The sequence below is a fragment of the Pseudorasbora parva genome, chromosome 8 (genome assembly GCF_024679245.1).
Source record: "Pseudorasbora parva isolate DD20220531a chromosome 8, ASM2467924v1, whole genome shotgun sequence".
Taxonomy (NCBI): domain Eukaryota; kingdom Metazoa; phylum Chordata; class Actinopteri; order Cypriniformes; family Gobionidae; genus Pseudorasbora; species Pseudorasbora parva.
In genome coordinates this window covers 38,594,547-38,614,171 of record NC_090179.1, presented here as the reverse complement: position 1 = coordinate 38,614,171, position 19,625 = coordinate 38,594,547, and the positions used below count along the sequence as shown (strand labels likewise).

Sequence of the window (19,625 nt, the reverse complement as noted above, 5' to 3'; positions counted from 1 at the left end):
AATAACCACTCTTTACAACCAAGGTATGCAGCAAAGCATTTGTGAAGCCACAACACACACAACCTTGAGGTGGACGGGCTACAACAGCAGAAGACCCCACCGGGTACCACTCATCTCCACTACAAATAGGAAAAAGAGGCTACAATTTGCACAAGCTCACCAAAATTGGACAGTTGAAGACTGGAAAAATGTTGCCTGGTCTGATGAGTCTTGATTTCTGTTAAGACATTCAGATGGTAGAGTCAGAATTTGGTGTAAACAGAATGAGAACATGGATCCATCATGCCTTGTTACCACTGTGCAGGCTGGTGGTGGTGGTGTAATGGTGTGGGGGATGTTTTTTTTTGGCACCCTTTAGGCCCCTTAGTGCCAATTGGGCATCGTTTAAATGCCACGGCCTACCTGAGGATTGTTTCTGACCATGTCAATCCCTTTATGACCACCATGTACCCATCCTTTGATGGCTACTTCCAGCAGGATAATGCGCCATGTCACAAATCTTGAATAATTTTTAAATTGGTTTCTTGAACATGATAATGAGTTCACTGTACTAAAATGGCCCCCACAGTCACCATATCTCAACCCAATCTTCGTGCCCTAGATGTGCATCACACAAATCTCCCTCAACTGCAAGATGCTTTCCTACCAATATGGGCCAACATTTCTAAAGAATGCTTTCAGCACCTTGTTGACTCAATGCCACGTAGAATTAAGGCAGTTCTGAAGGCGAAAGGGGGTCAAACACAGTATTAGTATGGTGTTCCTAATAGGGCTGTCAAAATTAACCCCTTAATAATGCATTAATGCAAATTCATTTTAACAGCACTAATTTTATTAAAGCAGCGCATGTTCTGTTTGATCTATGGCCCGTAGTTGAGAAATTGAGATCAGACATAGACGTAAAGGATGCAGCAGCAAATAGTAATAGGGAAAGAAAAGGGTTAAGTGCAGTTATAGCCTGTACTTAACATAAACTACCATATTTTCTGCTTAACTTTTATTAGACTCACTCCAGCTAGAAAGAAAAGTGTTTTTTTCACTGAGCACATTCTCTGCAGCCCGAGCGCGATGCACTGCAAGGTCACTCTCGCTCATGTCTGAGGTAATTCATTAACACCATCACCGCTTACAGTACATGTGTTTTATTGAACTAAATACATTACAATCGGCTAAAACGAATACGCAGGTTACTTTTCTGAACAAGAGCGCTGCCGAGTCCATGTTCTTCACAGTCTGTTCACGTAAATCACGGCACGGTTCGGCACACACACAAAAATACCGGCAGTTCAATAGGGAGCGCGCATCTCTTAAAGGGGCCGCACTATATTCCTACTCGTGGAATACGGACCTTCTCCAAGTGTGGTGCGCTCACAGATCCACATGACAGCTTTCACATTACCAATTTTTCATATGAACTGTGCACTGTTCTGAATTAAATTGCCAGTGTGAAAACTCCCTTTATTTCTATTCTTGAAATGAGAGAAATCACTGCTTATACTGAATTTTTAAGCTTAGGCTTAAGAGACATGAACAATTTCTTTGAAAAACATCTGTGACCTTCTAGTCTTCAAGCTCCGAGTATGGTTTTACTAATAGTAAACATACATTTGCATAAAGCATGCATATTTGTCCATACCCATGTTGATTAGAGTATTAAAAACTTGAAACATTAATTTAAGGTACATTTAGAACTGATAAAAATGTGCAATTAAATTGCGAGTTAACTTATGACAATATGCGATTAATCACAATTAAATGTTTTAATTGATTGACAACAATAACCCTTTAGGTGAGTGTATTTGGCTACTTACATTTACATTTATGCATTTAGCAGATGCTTTTATCCAAAGCGACTTACAACTCAGGAGTACAGGAAGCGATCCGTCAAGAACACAGAAAAATAGGGTGTCAAAATTATACCTACTTAGGTGGCTGTTCCGAACCCTAACCCTTAATTTTAAATTTGTTAAAAAAAAATGTAGGAATCATTTTAGCATTTTTTTTCCCTTGTTGTTTTAATAAATATCTTCCAAAAGACAATTTAGGAAAATACTACAAAATACTATATAGAACATATTTTTTAATGGGCGTAAATTAAGTTACAATTCAAATGTTATACCTACTCAGACAGTGTGCGATTTCAATTATCGCACGTGACTGGTTTCATATTTTGTTTATTACGGTGACATTCATACATTTTTAAATGTGTTCTAAGCTAGAATAACATAGTCTGTGTTTAGTCCTAGAATAAGGTATTGAGTTAACATCCGTTCTGTGGCGTCTTCTAGACCTTTGTTGCATTCCCAGAGGTGGTTTGAATGCTCCACATTCCTCGGCTCAGGTTTAAAGAGGAGCTTTCAGGATCCCTGCCTCTTCCTCACTAGAGCAGAGCGATGCAGGGAGAACTGGGCCAAATTCAGTGATGCTGTAATGAGCTTTTACTGATCTCACGAACATCACCTCCGTCTCCATATGAGCAGCTGGTTGGGACATTGATTAAGTCTATGTGTTTTCCATCATAAATCACCTCAGACAAAGGGGAGGGCCTCATGTGGCGCTGCAGCCTTCATTCACAGCCATTTCATTAGAACGGATCCAAACCTGCAGGTTTCAGCAGGTTCCACAAACGGTGCTGCTGACCTACGCGAGAAAAGGGTTTCCAGTATAGGTGGTTCGATCTTGAAATATGAACACTCCTGCTATCTGAGCATGGCCGATGGTATTACTGGGTGAGGAACATCAAGATTTTGTAATGGAACGGCAATGCATTAAGTTACCGAAAACACATGAACTCTCGTAGAATATGAGATGGATGGATCCAGAACCAGGATTTACCTTATAAAGTGGGTCAACGCTGGGTTATATGAGTTATTATATTTTTGGAGCTTGATTCATTTCTGATCTTTAAGACTCCTGGCACTCCTCTTTTGGTGAAGATGCATGACATGATTGAATTGCGATTAACTGGCTCCAAGTGGAGAAAGGTCAACTCATGATCACTGGGTTACTCTTTCTAGCTTTTATGTAACTTGAGGAATTTTCTCTTGGATTATTGCTACCTCAGTTTAAAAAAGCTTTTGCTGCAATTTATTACTTGAGTGGAATTTTAATCCACGGATTGTGTGACGTAAACAGTTTAGTTCTGGTGTGGAAGACCTTTGGTGTCTGCAGTTGCTACAAACGTAAATGTGCTTATGTCTTTTTTTTCAATATTACAAGTTCTGAGTTGATATTTGTACTGCAGGTTTTTATAGATTTACCAAAATAAAAAAAAAACATGGCTTTTTTACAAGAGGAATTTTCCAAACCAGTGGTTTAGACAGGACATTTTACTTTATATATTTTATTTATATATATTTTATTAGTAAAATAGGATTCCCCCCCCCCCACACACACACACTTAACACAGAAAGCAATTATGGCATTGTGTTGACTTGTAAAGAAAAGTACAATTCTTCTTTTCATATGTCCCACCCCAGTTTACTCTTTCAATAGTAGTTAACACAATCAATTCAGTAGTAAACATGTATGTCAATACAGAAAAATTCAGTCAAACCATTTCATGGGGTCTTTAAAGGCACAATATAACGTCGTCCTTCGGATGAGACGTTAAACCGAGGTTCCGACTCTCTGTGGTCATTAAAAAATCCCAGGATGTCCCTCGATAAAGAGTAGGGGTGTAACCCCGGCATCCTGGCCAAATTTGCCCACTGGCCCCTGTCCATCATGGCCTCCTAATCATCCCCCTCTCCTGATTGGCTTAATCGCTCTGTCTTCTCTCCACCAATCAGCTGGTGTGTGGTGAGCGTTCTGGCGCAATATGGCTGCCGTCGCATCATCCAGGTGGGTGCTGCACATTGGTGGTGGTTAAGGAGATAACCCCCCCCCCCCCCCCCCCTTCTATATGTAAAGCACTTTGGGTGTCTAGAAAATTTGTTGACTTATGTACTTGCACTTAAATGTTTGCAAGAATGTTTAAATCCAGAGCAATAAGCCATTTTAACTAGGACACGGACAATGTCTGTGCGTCACCTATCAGTGAATCAATTTTGCTTTTTTTTTTTCTTTTGTCGTAAAAACCATGGAAACACCAAAGACGCTTTAAAATATATTTTGTGTTTTTTTTTTAGAAAGGTGAGCAACTGTTTGGATACGTTCATCAACAGAAATCAATCATTGTTATACAGCTCAACACAGTTAGTCTTATTGTTTAAATCTGGTTTTCTTGATTTATCGCGAGTACAATGTTTTACCATGACTAATATCGCTCTAGCTCACTGCAGTGTGAACAAGTGTCATAGTAGCCACTGAGCGTGTTGAGTTTTATTATAATGCTTCTCTGAGCGTTCGCTCAGATGTATGTAATATGATAAAACAGCGCTGTGTTACCTCACATACACATGAGCAGAAGAAGCGGAAGTGCTCGTCTGTGGCATAATAAAAGCTCCGCAGCTCTCGAGCCGTGTGTCGCTCGTCTTATTATCAATCGCTCCAGCGGCCTCGTTCCGCTCTAACAGCTTTCAGCCCCACCCTGCTTCATACTACAGTAACGCTAATAAATCTATAAATCTTTAATACAAGTCCTGTCGTATTCTTTTCCACGGGCTGTAGAGGTGAAGACAACAACTCCCATGATTCCATGAAATCAAGGAGCCATCAAGCTACGCCTTTGTTTTAAATTAAGCGACCTCTAGCAGCGAAAATTACATATTGTGCCTTTAAATGTCATTGAAACATTTTTGTTTAGAACGTATATTCATAAATTTGAAAAACTAATTGTACAATTTATTCTATACAATGTTTAATGTATTATTATATTTATATTAATTATATTTATTATATTAATTTAGAATATTTTTTGTTAAATAGACATTCGCCACTGGATTTCCAATGTAAAATATTCATCCCAAAACATTGATGCATCCGTCCTCCTCTGATATCTATCTGAGAGCACTGCTCTTTTTCTGCATGGATCCAGTGGGAGGACCAGCATCCAGCGCAGGGAGGGGCTAAGAAGGTGGGGAGGGGGGTGCTCCATTTCTATATTTGTCCTCTTCCTCAGTTGTAATTAGACATAGCATCATGCACAACTCTCTACTGCAGGAGATGAAGAAGGGAAAAGGTCCGTGTTTCAGGCAGGTCGTGTTTTGACTCGTGAATTTTCATTCCGCTGTAAATCCGGCCGTTTGTTTTCGATGAGCTGGGCTGACTGAGCGCAGGCTGCTGGTCTGTGGGGGTGTGTGTGACGGGTTACTGCGTCTGCGTGCAGCAGCCATGCAGAACATCAGCAGAGCGGCTGAATAAGGAAAGGCTCAGGTGTGAGACGATAGGGAACTCTGTCAGAATGGGCCTGAGTGCGCTGATAAGACCAGACAGACGACATATCAGTGAGTATCCATCCGTTGTATTCAGACAGGAATAATTATAACCACTTTGAGGAAAATCAAACCCTTTCCTTCTTTGTAATGTTGTTTTTACTATTGTTTGTATATGTACTGCACTGCACTATTATACACTACACCGTTTGTGGTCTTCTCTAGTTGCTGTATTTTACATTTATTACAAGATAAGATTACATTTTTCAGAGGCTCCATCTTGAATTGTTTTTATTTTTGTATTATATTCATCTTTTTCTTACCCCACTGGCACATTTTGATTCTCTAAAGAAGTATGTAAGATTTCGTTTTATAATGATAATGTATTTAATTTAAGATAGAATCTATGAACACAAGTCTTAAAATCTTGCATTTCAAGTAAACTTACTTAATGTGTAAGCTTATTTATTTGTGCATTTTTTTGTTTATTTATTTATAGATACTTTTATGGGGAAAAATCCTAGACTTACATCACCAAGGAAAAACTGGAAGAAAAAAAAACCTTTAGACTTTCAATGCTTTTGCATTTTGTAACAAGTTTTGTTGATCCAAAATCTACTGATTCAATTGGATGCACTGGGGAGTAAAATACATTAATGTTCATTATTTTAACAGACTTATTTAAGTTTAGGGGAAATATGGTGTCGGATCTAATGTAAATCAAGTGCTTATCCTGCAGTTTGTATTACTTTACTGAACTGCAATGGCTAAGTAGGTCATTAAAGCTTGTGTATGTTTCTGTTAGTTTTATATACATGTATATATAATCAATGCTTTCATTTATTTAATGCACCTTTGAAGTGTCTTAGTGTTGGATTGGCATTTTCTATCAATTAACGGGACAGTTCTTGTCTTTTGATGTGGAGGCGTGTGTGTGTGTGTGTGTGTGTGTGTGTGTGTGTGTGTGTGTGTGTGTGTGTGTGTGTGTGTGTGTGTGTGTGTGTTGAATGATGCATGGGGAGTCTGCATTACTGAGATGATGCAGAGAAGTAAATTACAGCAGACACTACAAACACAGCACGGCCTCTTTGTGGACTTTGCCTGACTGGATGCTTCATTTGCATATTGAAACCCCTGAATCACATCAGCTTTTGGAGTCAAAGGTCCAAATCACAAATGTTCTGGGACAAACAAAAATGTAGTGATGATTTTATAGAGGACAATTATACAATTTTGGGCTCAGCCAGCAGCTGTGGAAACTTCTGAGGAAAAGCATTGGTGAAGTTGGACTTGAACTGCTACTTTTTGGGAACATTCCTTGATGTGCTGGCTTTCTGAAAACTATGTAGGGCTGGTGTAGATCTCTTGTTGTCTCTGTGTTACTCATCAGGGCCTGTTGTTTCTACAGCCTTTAAAATCCATCATCTCTCTCACTCTTTCTCTGGAGCTGATGACATTTAGTGGAGAGTTGAACTGGACTTGTATGTAAGGGATTATCCACGGCTAGCTGTGTGTTAAACTATTTTAATGCACAACGGGGAGGCAAAAGGTGGTTGCCTTACCTCCACTAAGTGCATTATAATCGTTTAACGCACAGCTAGCTGTGGATTATCCCACTTATACCATGATAATTTGCCGGCATTTACAACTTAAAGCTGTCATTGATGTTTGCAGTGCAATATTTGACTGGAACATTCAAATTGACAGTTCCTTTCGTCAGTTATGGCTTGTTAGATCTAGCAAAATAGTTATGTAACCCCATCGTTTCTGATAAATGTCAGGTTGAGTAGAGAAGCTATTTTATTACTTAAAGTCGCGGGGCAGTGTTGAGTTTCTGTGTGTGTGCAGCGCGATTTCCACACTTGTGTGAAACTTGTGTGTGTGGGTGTTACACGCAGTGCGCACTTAAACCAAAAAAAACAAAAAAATACTTTGAACTACCAGTGCATTAAATGGTTTTAATAATCAGAATCGAGTATTCAGACAGTCCGTGGTGTATATAAACTCTGGAGAACCAGAAAAAATGTTTTGTGAATTAAGTAGTTTTTGTGTGTGTGTGTGTGTGTGTGTGTGTGTGTGTGTGTGTGTGTGTGTGTGTGTGTGTGTGTGTGTGTGTGTGTGTGTGTGTGTGTGTGTGTGTGTGTGTGTGTGTGTGTGTGTGTGTGTGTGTGTGTGTGTGTGTGTGTGTGTGTGTGTGTGTGTGTGTGTGTCATTACATTATTTAGCGCATGAAGAATTTAGAAAGTTTTTTTTTTTTTTTTTTTTTTGGTGTGAAAAATTATGTTTTGCTGTTATGCTGTACCCTCTGTAGAGGACACCAGGACTCAATAATAATAATAAAAAAGACATGAATATACATGATTAGGCAAAAACAATGGGATGTATTTTTGTTTCAGGTGTTTTTTTTTTTTTTTTTACAAAACTTTGTATAAAGATGATTCTCAACTATGTTATGAAAGATATAACAATGATTTGATAGACCATTTTGCTTTATGCAATATGCATAAAATGGCGGGTTTTCCCATTAGATACAATGTATCTATAAATTGTATCTAATTTACAAATTAATAGCAGCTTTTCCACTGTCAGAAATTCACTAAAATGTAATGTTTACTACAGAGGGAAGTCTATTCCTGGACTAATATGAACTATCGATGAGCAATATATTTGTACAGTATTTGTTAATGTTAGTTTATAAAAATATACATTGTCATGTTAGTTTACAGTGCATGCAGAATTAATATTAACTAATATAACAATATTAAAGGTGCACTATGTAGTATTTTTGCAGTAAAATATCCAAAAACCACTAGGTTATATATTTTGTTCAGTTGAGTACCTACAAAATTCCAAATGTTTCAAACTAATTGTAAATTGTGAGAAAATTGCTATTTTAACTAAGGACCGGGACGTTTCAGCATAGCGTTTGAGGGAGTCGCCTGTCAATGCGTCATATCTGCGCTACCCTCGGTTTCGAGTTTTATTTGGCAGGAGCGCTTTACTCTTAGCAGTGTGAACAAGTGAACACACGGAGTAACGTCATAACATCATTTTCAGCACACTTAAATGTATCTAAAATGATAAACAGAGCTGCATTACCTCATAATCATAACCAGAAGAGCGGATCAGTGCAGGCTGTGTCCCGTCCCGTCCTGTCCGAGTCCTCTTTTCCACGAAGACCACATGTCCCAAGATGCTGCGCTCAAACTTGGTGTCATCCAACTACGCCTTTTGTTTTGAATAGGCGCCCTCCAGTGGACGGAAAGTTGCATAGTGCACCTTTAACTCCTAAAACTATTAGTAAATGTTGAAATTAACATTTAATTACTTAAGATGAACAAATGTCGAAGTATTGTTCATTTTTAGTCATGTTAAATAAAGTAGTTATGAAACATTATTGTAAGGGGTTACCAAAATAAGTGAGCAGGGAAGCAATTATACTTTTTAAGCCATGATGATAATGTTTTAGTTCTTTTTTGACTTTTAATTTTCAAAAAGCCATGTTATATACACATGATTCGTAAAGGACTTCATTTTGCACAGCTTAATTTTGTAGTATGTTCTTTTAATAATCTCCTTTTGACTGTACACTGTTTATTTTTTTATGAGTATATTGTAATAGTAGTATTAAGGAATAATTACATAGAGAATCTCTCTCTGTGTCTCTCTCTCCACAGTTGTCTTTACCTGAGGATCAGAATGACCTCACACACAATGGCCTGGACTCAAAGGATTTAGTTTATCTTGTCCAGATATGTTGCCAGGTAAGCTTGTTTCTCAGGGAAAAACTAGAACCTCTGTAGCCATTACAGTTTGACAGAGAAAAGAAAATATCATCCCAGTTTCACTGATTTGTTATGGCAACAGAGCAAAAGCTAAGCCCGCTGCCATGCTCAGAAAAATGGTGAAGTTATAAAAATATCTTTTAAGAGCTCCAGATCAAACAGGCAGTCCAACCACATGCAGTTTACACAGCAATTTATCTCTTTCATGGAATGCGTCCGGATTTAGAAAAAGACAGGATTTTCAAAGAGGCCAAGATGAAGACAAAGCTGTAAATGTAAATACTCTTGGACTTGCATTTCTTTCCTATACCGAGACAATGGGGGATGTTTTTTGCTCTGGGAGGGTTTTATACTCGTCTACAGAACTTCTAAAAATATGAATTCAGAGCCCGTTTTTGTGCTGGTGGGTGTGAGAGCTGAAAGGATTTAGAAGAGTCCCGCTCTACTGTTTCTGAACCGCTGGAGCAAATCTTATTCTTTTACATCTGTATGAAGTCTACAAACCACAGACACGTGATCCTTCAGAAATCATTCAGTATTCTGATTTGGTGATACAAAAACATTTCTGTAACACTTTCTATTAAGCCCGTGCTCGTAAAAAATTCCAGCTTCACCCCAAGTGAGTTTTACTATTCTATAAATATATTTATAAAGACTCATATACAACATTTGAAGAATTTATAGTTACATTGATTGTATTATTTTTTATAATTACTATTCTTTACTAATTACATGATAAATTATTACATTTTTAAGTCATACATTTGCTTTTTCAATGCGCATGCTCATAATCCATAATACTAATAATAATAATAATGTGTTCGATTTATATAGCGCTTTTCAAGGCACTCAAAGCGCTTTACATTGAAGGAGGGAATCTCCTCAACCCACCACCAATGTGCAGCATCCACCTGGATGATATGCTGATTTATGTTAATTAGTCAGTTGGATGGTTCCACAAATTATGCAAAAGATGCAGAATGCATAGCTATAAAGTTATTATATTATAGTTACATTGACTTTTAAGTGATTCAGTTTTATTTCTGTCAAATCTTATTGTGAGTCATAATAGTTAGTAACCTTTATAAATGCATCATTGATGAAGTAAAGTGAAAACATAGTGTGCAGTTTTCCTAAAGCAAATGTTAAGGAATCATGAAGATGTGCTCAATTTTACATTTTAAGACACATTTTAGCAAAACACTATTTCTTAAAGTATAATTTAAAACTGCTATAAGCAATACCATACATATGGCTGAGGAGATATAGAATTTAACAAATCAAAACTACCATTCATGACCTCTCATGCAAACATTAGCCATTAAAAACAACTGATAACTTGGTACAACAAACGAGTGTCTCTGCATGGGACTATTTTATATTTGATAATTTAAGTATAGTATAGGTCTAAATGACTCTTTATAAATATATTTATAGACTAGTAATACTTATAAATAAGTATAAATGGGCTATAATTCATTATAAACATGGGTTTCATATAAAGTGTTACCAACATTTCTTATTATTATCCATGTTAAAAACAGTTGTGCTTCTTCATATTTTTGTGGAAACCATGATCATTTTTTTTTCTGATTTCTTAGACGAATAGAAAGTTCAAAAGACAAGCATTTATTTGGAATGTTTTGTAACATTATAAACATCCTGTCCCTTTTGACAAATTTTAATGTGTTTAATGTGTTATAATAAAAGTATTACTTTCTTGCAAAAAAAAAAAGTTGAAAATATGCTGTATACCATAATTATGACTTTATTGTTATTATTTTTGAAAATATTTTTGAAAACCACTTTTGTTTGATCATCATCCAGTTTGAATGATTTCTCAAGGGGATTTAAAGGTCGTCTTATTGTGGTTTCTTTATTTCCTCTCATTTCTGCTCGTGTGTCTCAGGGTCGTAAGTGGTCAGTGAGGCGTTCGTATGAAGAGTTTCGTGTTCTTGACAAGCACCTCCACCTCTGTATCTATGATAGAAGGTTCTCTCGGCTTCCTGAACTGCCCCGAATAGACAGCCTGAAGGACAAAGCCGAGGTAGGTTCAACTCACATTTATAGCTGCAGTAAACTGTCTGCATGTATCCATTGTGAAGACAATCCCAGAATGCATTGCATCAAGTGTAGTGAAAATTCTAAATGTTGGACGAAAATGGTTACGTGTCAGGGGAAAAAAAAGGGAAAAAAGTGCAAGGACTCAAGTGCAGATAAATGAAGATTTATTAACAAAAAATAAAACATAAATACAAAACAAAAACCCATGAGGGGGAAAAACACATAATCATAAAACATAAACCAAAGACTCAAACATACCAAAAGTAATCACGGTGAAACGGGAGACATAGGCAATACAACGATCTGACCAAGACTGACAAACACCAGTAGCTTATAAAAGGGAACAAATGAGGCAGGGACCGAGGGAACACAGGTGGGAGAAATCAAACACCAATTAGATAACAAGGGGGGAGGGATCAGACAATGACAGAAGCACAAATGGCCATACTGACAAAACCCACATCTGCACACAAGGCATGTGACCTGGGCCGCATTAATGCACGGGCTTACCTGGGCTTAAGCCCAGGGCCCCGGGCTGGGGGAGGGCCCCGATGATGCCGGAAAATATTGTAACCGGATTTTATAATATGTTGGCTGTCCCTTTAAAATTACGCTTTATCGCGTTGAATGCACATGCGGGCTTTGCAAATCCTGCTCGAGAAATGTCAGTCAAACCCTCTCACTCAATAAACCCTGGAATTATCAGTCACAGTTAGAGCTTAGAGCTCAAAAAAATCAAGCCCGACCCTACCGAGCCCCTTATTTTGTCCGGGCCCGGCCCTGCCCGACACATAATATGTAATTACGAGCCCGATTTAAACCCGACCATTTGTCAATACGTGAGTGTTCTGATGAGAAAGGTCGAGCCTGTAATGAGCGAAGCAGACCGGTGTGACTCCGCTCAATAATCCGCAATAATCATGAACCCTCACCGGTAAAATTATGTTCCCTCAAAAGACGTATGTGAAAACTGGTGACACTTCTGTTAGATTCCGAGAGAAGCGCACTCTTGAATATCACGCGGAAATGTGGCGCGCTCAGCCGCGCTGTATATCACTTCAAATAAAGCAAAAGAAACTACCTACATGCAAAATCGTTTCATCAGTAATCAAAACTGCAAACTATAATAAAACTAAAATATTCTGCCATGTAATAGCAATATAGCCTAAGGCATACGTTGATAATATGATTTTTTTTCAATGCACAAAAAATTTGAGCACTGTGCATACTGAAATATAGGCGCTTATTTTGCTTTAACTTGTAAAGTAGCCTATACAAACAACAATGGATAATAATTAAATGCATCAAATAAAATGTTGACTTCTGTCCTTATTGTATAATTTAAATAAATTCATATTCTTGCATAAGGATTCAAGAGAACACCCTTTTTTATTTTACTGAGTTTAATTTTTGACAGAACTGTTGCAATTATTTATTTTGACAACTAATATAGAAAGTCTTTACTAACATTCAGTCTTTACTTTCTCAATTGCAAGGTTTAGAAACAGTCCTTACAGACTAACTCACAACTGTTGAAGAGTTAATTGATTATATAAAATTCAAAGAAGATTGAATAATTTAGGCTGACTGAGCAAGTTAAACTTTAGCTATAATATAAGCCCCTTGCCTGGAGATGGGGAATAACAAGAAAAAAAATTGTCAAATTCACTCAATATTCCATGATCTAATTCACTATACTATCTCAATTACAATCAAGTACAAATTAACTGTATTCATTTGTTTTGTATGCACTAAAACAGTCCAGTATATAATAGTCAAACTAATTTTTATGTTGATATAACAAAGATTTCTGTGCCACCGCAGAATGGTTGCTGGCCCCTGTCCGGCCACCCCTAAAAAAAAATCCTGGCTCCGCCACTGTGAGACAGCAATATCTCGTAATATAAAAGTAGTGCGCAAAACAGAAAATCATACACATTTTCTATAATCTTAAGAACATTTTGAGACGCCATGAATATGAACTAAAATGTGTTTTTAACATACTATCTCTGTATTTAAAAATAATAATAATAATGATATTAAAAGCACATTTTAGTTCCTATTCAATGGTGTCTTTAAGTACCTTATGGAAATGCACTTTTTTCACTTATATTTGTGTATTTAATATAACAGACCTATACATTTGGATGTTTTTAAATACCATTTATTCCCATAAAATAAAAGGCTTTGTGATTAAAAAGAGTGAATAAAATTGAGAATGATTCAATGACAAATGCATTTTTAACAGTCACTTGTTGCCACCTGGTGGGGTAAAAGGGGTGGGACCATAACTTTTAACGATTAGTTAAGCAGGTCCAATGGATGAAGGGCCCCTCGAGAGGTAAAAGCCCAGGGGCCCCTTATAGTCTTAATGCGGCCCTGCATGTGACATAACGGCTGCGTCCGAAACCTGGAAAATGCTGCCTTCGGAGGACACATTTGAAGGCAGGAAGGCATCAAGCTGCGTCCGAATCTAATGTTTGCTTCACTTCCCGTCTCCTGAGATACCTTCATCTGATCGATTTTTGAAGGCAGCATACATGTGTCCTTCGCTGCCTTTGATATCCCACAATCCTGTGCTTTCCATTCATGGTTCAGTTAAACTAGGGGAAAAAGATGGCATCCAGAAGTTGCGTTTGCGGGTCAGTTTGTGTGTAAATGTACGATTTTTACCAACATATTACACTTCTGATGTCATTTCTAGCGAGAAATCAATACTGTAGTAATTGAATATGTTTTTTAAGTCCTCACCAAAGCTCTCTCTGTTTTGCTGTAGATCATTAAACTGATACACTGCCTTAGAAATCTGTCTGAAATTAGTTTCATGAGATGCCTTCATGCACAAAACGCTGCCTTACAAGTCATTGTCTGATGAGGCAGCGAGGCAACGAGTCAGCAGCCTAGGTTTTCGGATGCAGCCAACGTTAATGTAATCCATTCAATATTGAGAATTATTGATTAAAAATGGTCTAATTACTCAATAGATTGGAATCATTCCCATCCACTTTTTTGGAATTGGTTCAGGAAATATTTTTAATATAAACTTAAAGTGTTTAATGATGCAAGGGCGGGATAACCTATCAGTCACATGGCATCACAAACCACAACTATTCAACCATCCAATCAATTCTAGTGGACAAAATCCCAGCATGCATTTGTTCTTGTTTGATAAGCTGTTTCACTCAGATATCCGTCACAAATTGGGAAGAAAAGACTATCGCAAATTCCGTTTCATGCCAACTGTAAACCAAAAGTATGTGTTTTCGTTTTGCATACATTTCGTTTATACTACATGTCTTCAAATATTTAAGTAGTATAAGCGTGACTTGATTACGTCATTCACAGAGATTCAAAGGATTGGACAGATGCTAAAGTGTTCTTTTGGCATGATTTGCTTGTTTTAGTTCTCTGATTGGTGGAGATTTCTCTGCAGAATATTGGGTAATGTAGGTAATGAACGCGACTACCATATTGTTCCTAATTTAAGACAAATAAAAAATATTTAACAAATGGGTTGATCTGATCTAGACATTAACTTTCTGGTCTAGACTTTTACGTCAATAATACACACGCAATAATAGGTGGCACCAAATACACATAAAATGAGTGTGCCAAGAAAAATGGCGTGTCAGAGTGTAATTTTAGAAGATCATGAGCGCGAAAAGACACGCTAACAGTCAAGGAACAGCCTACCGCAAATGACTGTCATGTTTGCGTGCCTCGCTGACAGGACCAAACTTCCATTGTACATGATTTTTAAAACATAAGATGGTATCCCGAATTAAAACTACAGTAAGGTTTCACTTCTACTGTTAAAGAAATTTTGCTAGGCTACATGGTTTACACTATGAGATGGATAGCCTAATTGTTATATAATTCACATGGGCTACAGGTTATTTAGATTTTTTTTTGTTTTTTTGTTTTTTGTTTTGTTTTATGTGAACATTTGTACATTTTACCAGTATTTACCATACTTTCGATACAATTTTTTAAATATGAAATATAAAATATATTTTATAAGAGTTCATTTATTTTTTTCATTTTGAAAATGGGGTGTTGTCTTATACGCTATTTAAAAAATAAGTTAAAAAATACTAAAACAAAACAAACGCATATACAATTGATTTAAACTGTCATGTTTTCCACCAATTTATTCCACCAATTTAGTTCACTTTTAAATAACATTTTGCTGATAATTTACTCACCCCCATGTCATCCAAGATGTCCTTGTCTTGGACTTCAATGGGCACCAAACGGTTCCAGGTCCAAATGACAGTTTCAGTGCAGCTTGAAGGGTTACTTCACCGCTTTTTCATATTAAACTGTTATTCCCTTAACTAAGACGAGTTGACACATACCTCTCTCGTCTGAGTGTGTGCACTTAATCTCTCTGATGCGCGATGACGATCTGTTAGCATTTAGCTTAGCCCACTAAGCCCAGTTCATTCACTATGGTACCAAACAGAGATCAAGTTAGAAGCGACCGAACACCTCAACGTTTTCCCTATTTAAATACAGTTACACGAATAGTTGAACGATCAAGTATGGTGACCTGAAATAAAACGTGGTGCTTTCCTAAACGGATTAAAAAGGAGAACTATAATGTATGGCGGAATATCACTTCTGAGAGTACTTCGACTCGGAAAGTCCCGTCTGAAACATCCTCCCTCACATCTCCCCTCCCTCTCTCATTTCTGTCAATAGGGGGGAGGGGGAGATGTGAGGGAGGATGTTTCAGCTTAGGAAAGCACCACGTTTTATTTTATGTCACCATACTTGATCGTTCAACTATTCGTGTAACTGTATTTAAAAAGGGAAAACGTGGAGGTGTTTGGTCTCTTCTAACTTGATCTCTGTTTGGTACCATAGTGAATGAACTGGGCTTAGTGGGCTAAGCTAAATGCTATCAGATCATCACCACGCGTCAGAGAGATTAAGTGCACACACTTAGAAGAGAGAGGTATGTATCACTCGTTTTAGTTAAGGGAATAACAGTTTAATATGAAAAAGCATTGAAGTATCCCTTTAAACGATACCAGACGATGAATTAGGGTCTTATCTTGCGAAACGATCAGTCCTTTGGAAAAAAGGATGCGTTCGTGACGTCGAGGACGTAAACACTGATTCGGTACTTCCACCTACGTCAAGCGTGACCTTTTCAATGTAATTGCATATTACGTGACGTCACGAACGCATCACAGAACAGAGCAAGGCGAGCATTTGTGCTTATAAAACGTTAACTTTTGTTTTTGTTTTAATTGCTAATCGTTTCGCTGGATAAGACCCTTATTCATCGTCTGGTATCTTTTAAAGCCCTCTAAATCTGCACTGAAACTCATTTGGACCTTGAATCGTTTGGTGCCCATTAAAGTCCATCATATGGAGAAATATCCTGGAAATTTTTCATTAAAAACCTTCATTTCTTTTTGACTGAAGAAAGAAAGACATGGGGGTGAGTAAATTATCAGCAAACGTTTATTTAAAAGTGAAATAATAATCTTTAACTCTAACTTTAACAACTGTATAGCTCACAGCAGGCATGTCTTTAAAGGTTTAAAATTTAGTTGTAAAAAACAGTTCACCTTCAGACCAAATGAATGGGAGTTTTAGGTTACTTTCAGAGCTCACCTGTTGCACACACGTCAAACTCACTATGCTTACTTCCTGTGCAAAGCTCTATTTATGCATCACATATTGTTGCTGCCCATGCCGCATGTGTCAATTTAGACGTTTGAGGCTCAGTTGAGTTAGAATGCTCTATTAGAAGCCACAATATAGATGGCAGACAACAAGGCCTGTCTGGTTTGGAACAGTTATTGTGTTAGATCAATGGATTATATCTCAAAGGGACCACAATGAGAGTGTTGAAACTTGTCTCTTTGTTTATTATCCGTTCTCTGGGTCTGTTTTTTTCCTCCCTAGACACTTTCTCAGATGATTACTGCGTACATTTCCCGTCTCTCAGCCATCGCTGATAACAAGATCAACTGCGGGCCAGCACTCACATGGATGGAGGTATAAATGTCACTCCTGCCTGTTAAGCTATACACTACACCTGAAGGCTTTCTGTGGCTGCCTGCCCAAATCCTGCCTCTTAAAATACAGATGCCATTTGACCATACTGTATTCACACTGCAAAAATTGCTCTTCTTACTTTGTATTTTTGTCTTGTTCCTATTCAAAATATCAAAAAATTCCTAAAAGAAGTATTTACTAGACAAGCAAAAATATTTGTCTTGTTTTGGGAAAAAAGAACTCAAAATTAAGAGAGTTTTTGCTTAAAATAAGCTAAATAATCTGCCAATGGGGTGAGAAAATTCAAACAGAAAACAAGATTATTTATCTTACTCTTTTGGCAGATTATTTAGCTTATTTTAAACAAAAACTCTCTTAATTTTAAATTACTTTTTTCCAAAATAAGACCATTTTTACTTGTCTAGTAAATGTTTCTTAATGTAAGAATTTTTTAATATTTTGACTAAAAAACAAATCAAAATTACTAAGTAAGAAAAGCATTTTCTGCAGTGCAACAAAAGAGTTTTCACACCTTTGCTTTAGCAACAGGATATTTCTCACGATGTGTAATGAAACACAATCCCACTTTAGTATAGACTTCAGACCTTTGTGTATAATACAACAGTTCACACCCACTTTTTTATATGTAGTTAGTCATTTACAGGGATAGGAGAAGCCTGACTCAACTTGTCTCAGCGTTCTCCGTCGCATGAGCTGTTTGCTTGCTCTTTCCCAGCGTCTTGTGTATTTTCCACACTGACATTGCACCTTTCAGGTCATCCATCGTAAAAGGGAATATGAAATCACTACATAAGGTGATGTTTTATTGGTTACGGATTATATCAGCATGTGCTCATGTTTTATGCGTCTTTCTTCACTCTTAGATTGATAACAAAGGGAACCACCTGCTGGTTCACGATGAATCATCTATTAATGTTCCCGCTGTAGCTGCGGCCCATGTCATAAAACGTTACATCGCCCAAGCAGCAGATGAGCTTTCTTTTGAGGTATTAGTATTGTTATATATAGATTTGGTTTATAGTATTTTTTGGAGTATTAGTAACTGAAGCGTAATTTCTCTTTCAAAGGTTGGAGACATAGTATCAGTAATTGATATGCCTCCTAAAGAAGACACTGGCTGGTGGAGGGGCAAACATGGTTTTCAAGTGGGTGTAGAATGCTGCATTGTTTTACTTTTACTTTACTTTACTTTGTTCAACCTTATTTTGTTTTTGCTTTGTTATTTTACTTTGTTTTACTTGTTTTTAATAGATTTGTCTTTACTTTCTTTAACTTTATTTTTCTTTACATTTTTACTTTTTATTTTACTTTGTTTCACTTTATTTTAATAGATTTTACTTACTTTACATTAAATTACTTTGCTTTACGTTACTCTGCTCTACTTTATTTTACTCTGCTCTACTCTACTTTATTTTATTTAACTTTATTTAACTTTTTCCTTTATTTACTTTCTTTAAGTTCTCTAAAAACAAAAACAGATGTTTTATATTGCAATATTCTTCAAAATAAAGTCACCATATATTTCCCTTATGTCATGGCACTGCAGTTTATTCCACTGCATGTGTAATTCCATTAAAAATCCCTTATTTGTTTGAAAACTGTCATCACTTTAGAATTATGTTTACTATACATTTGAGAAGTTTTTGCAGTTTTATTGGTCACATCTGAGTCACAATATCAACTCCTGGTGGTGATAAACGTGTTGTAAAGTAATTTCTAGTGATACACAGGGTGATAGATAATGTATTCATTATGCTACAGCAAGATTGTAAATTTTATATACTGAGGGATTCACAGATTTGTTCACAGCTGTGTCTTTAAGGGATTCAGACTGTTTAATAGGGTAATTATAATAGTTTTGGATTCACAGCGTTCATCGTTTCCTTTCCATTCACAGGTGGGATTCTTTCCATCTGAATGTGTGGAACTAATTAGTGAGAAAATCCCTTCAAACGTGACCAGCTCATTGGCCAAACCAGGTACACACTTTTTGCCCAGAATATTGTAAAATGAAGATAAGTGTAACACCCTACATTTCTTCTTTTAGAGATATGACACTCATCAGCTGATCAGGATAATTAAATAAAAATAATGTAACGCATTATAAATTATATATACCATCAATTTTGAAGGCAGAATAAAGCCTCTTTCTCATAGGTGTATTGTTATTAATACAATTTCAAATGAATATTTAGAGGTGTTACTAGCTGGTAACATTGATTTGAAAGCTTTGTTATTTTCGTTTTCTGTAGTGTCTAAGAAGCATGGCAAGCTGATCACATTTCTGCGCACATTCATGAAGTCGCGTCCCACCAAGCAGAAGCTGAAACAGCGAGGTATCCTGAAAGAGAGGGTGTTCGGCTGTGACCTTGGAGAACATTTGCTCAACTCAGGCCATGATGGTATGAGCAGAGAGACATTTGCA

General features: G+C 36.9%; 1 protein-coding gene across 3 annotated transcripts in view; it reads left to right on the top strand.

The window, feature by feature from the left end:
- The window catches only part of arhgap32a (Rho GTPase activating protein 32a), a 46,054-nt gene that overhangs the window by 14,767 nt on the left and 11,662 nt on the right, over positions 1 to 19,625 (top strand). For 2 of the 3 annotated variants that reach the window (XM_067451166.1, XM_067451167.1), the window contains 7 exons: positions 8,993 to 9,079; positions 11,010 to 11,147; positions 17,087 to 17,179; positions 18,064 to 18,186; positions 18,268 to 18,345; positions 19,098 to 19,179; positions 19,453 to 19,602. In XM_067451166.1, coding sequence (XP_067307267.1) covers positions 8,993 to 9,079; positions 11,010 to 11,147; positions 17,087 to 17,179; positions 18,064 to 18,186; positions 18,268 to 18,345; positions 19,098 to 19,179; positions 19,453 to 19,602 — 751 coding nt within the window. Of the gene's footprint in view, positions 1 to 5,055; positions 5,388 to 8,992; positions 9,080 to 11,009; positions 11,148 to 17,086; positions 17,180 to 18,063; positions 18,187 to 18,267; positions 18,346 to 19,097; positions 19,180 to 19,452; positions 19,603 to 19,625 lie in introns of those variants that run through there. The other variant, XM_067451169.1, reaches the window with a different exon arrangement.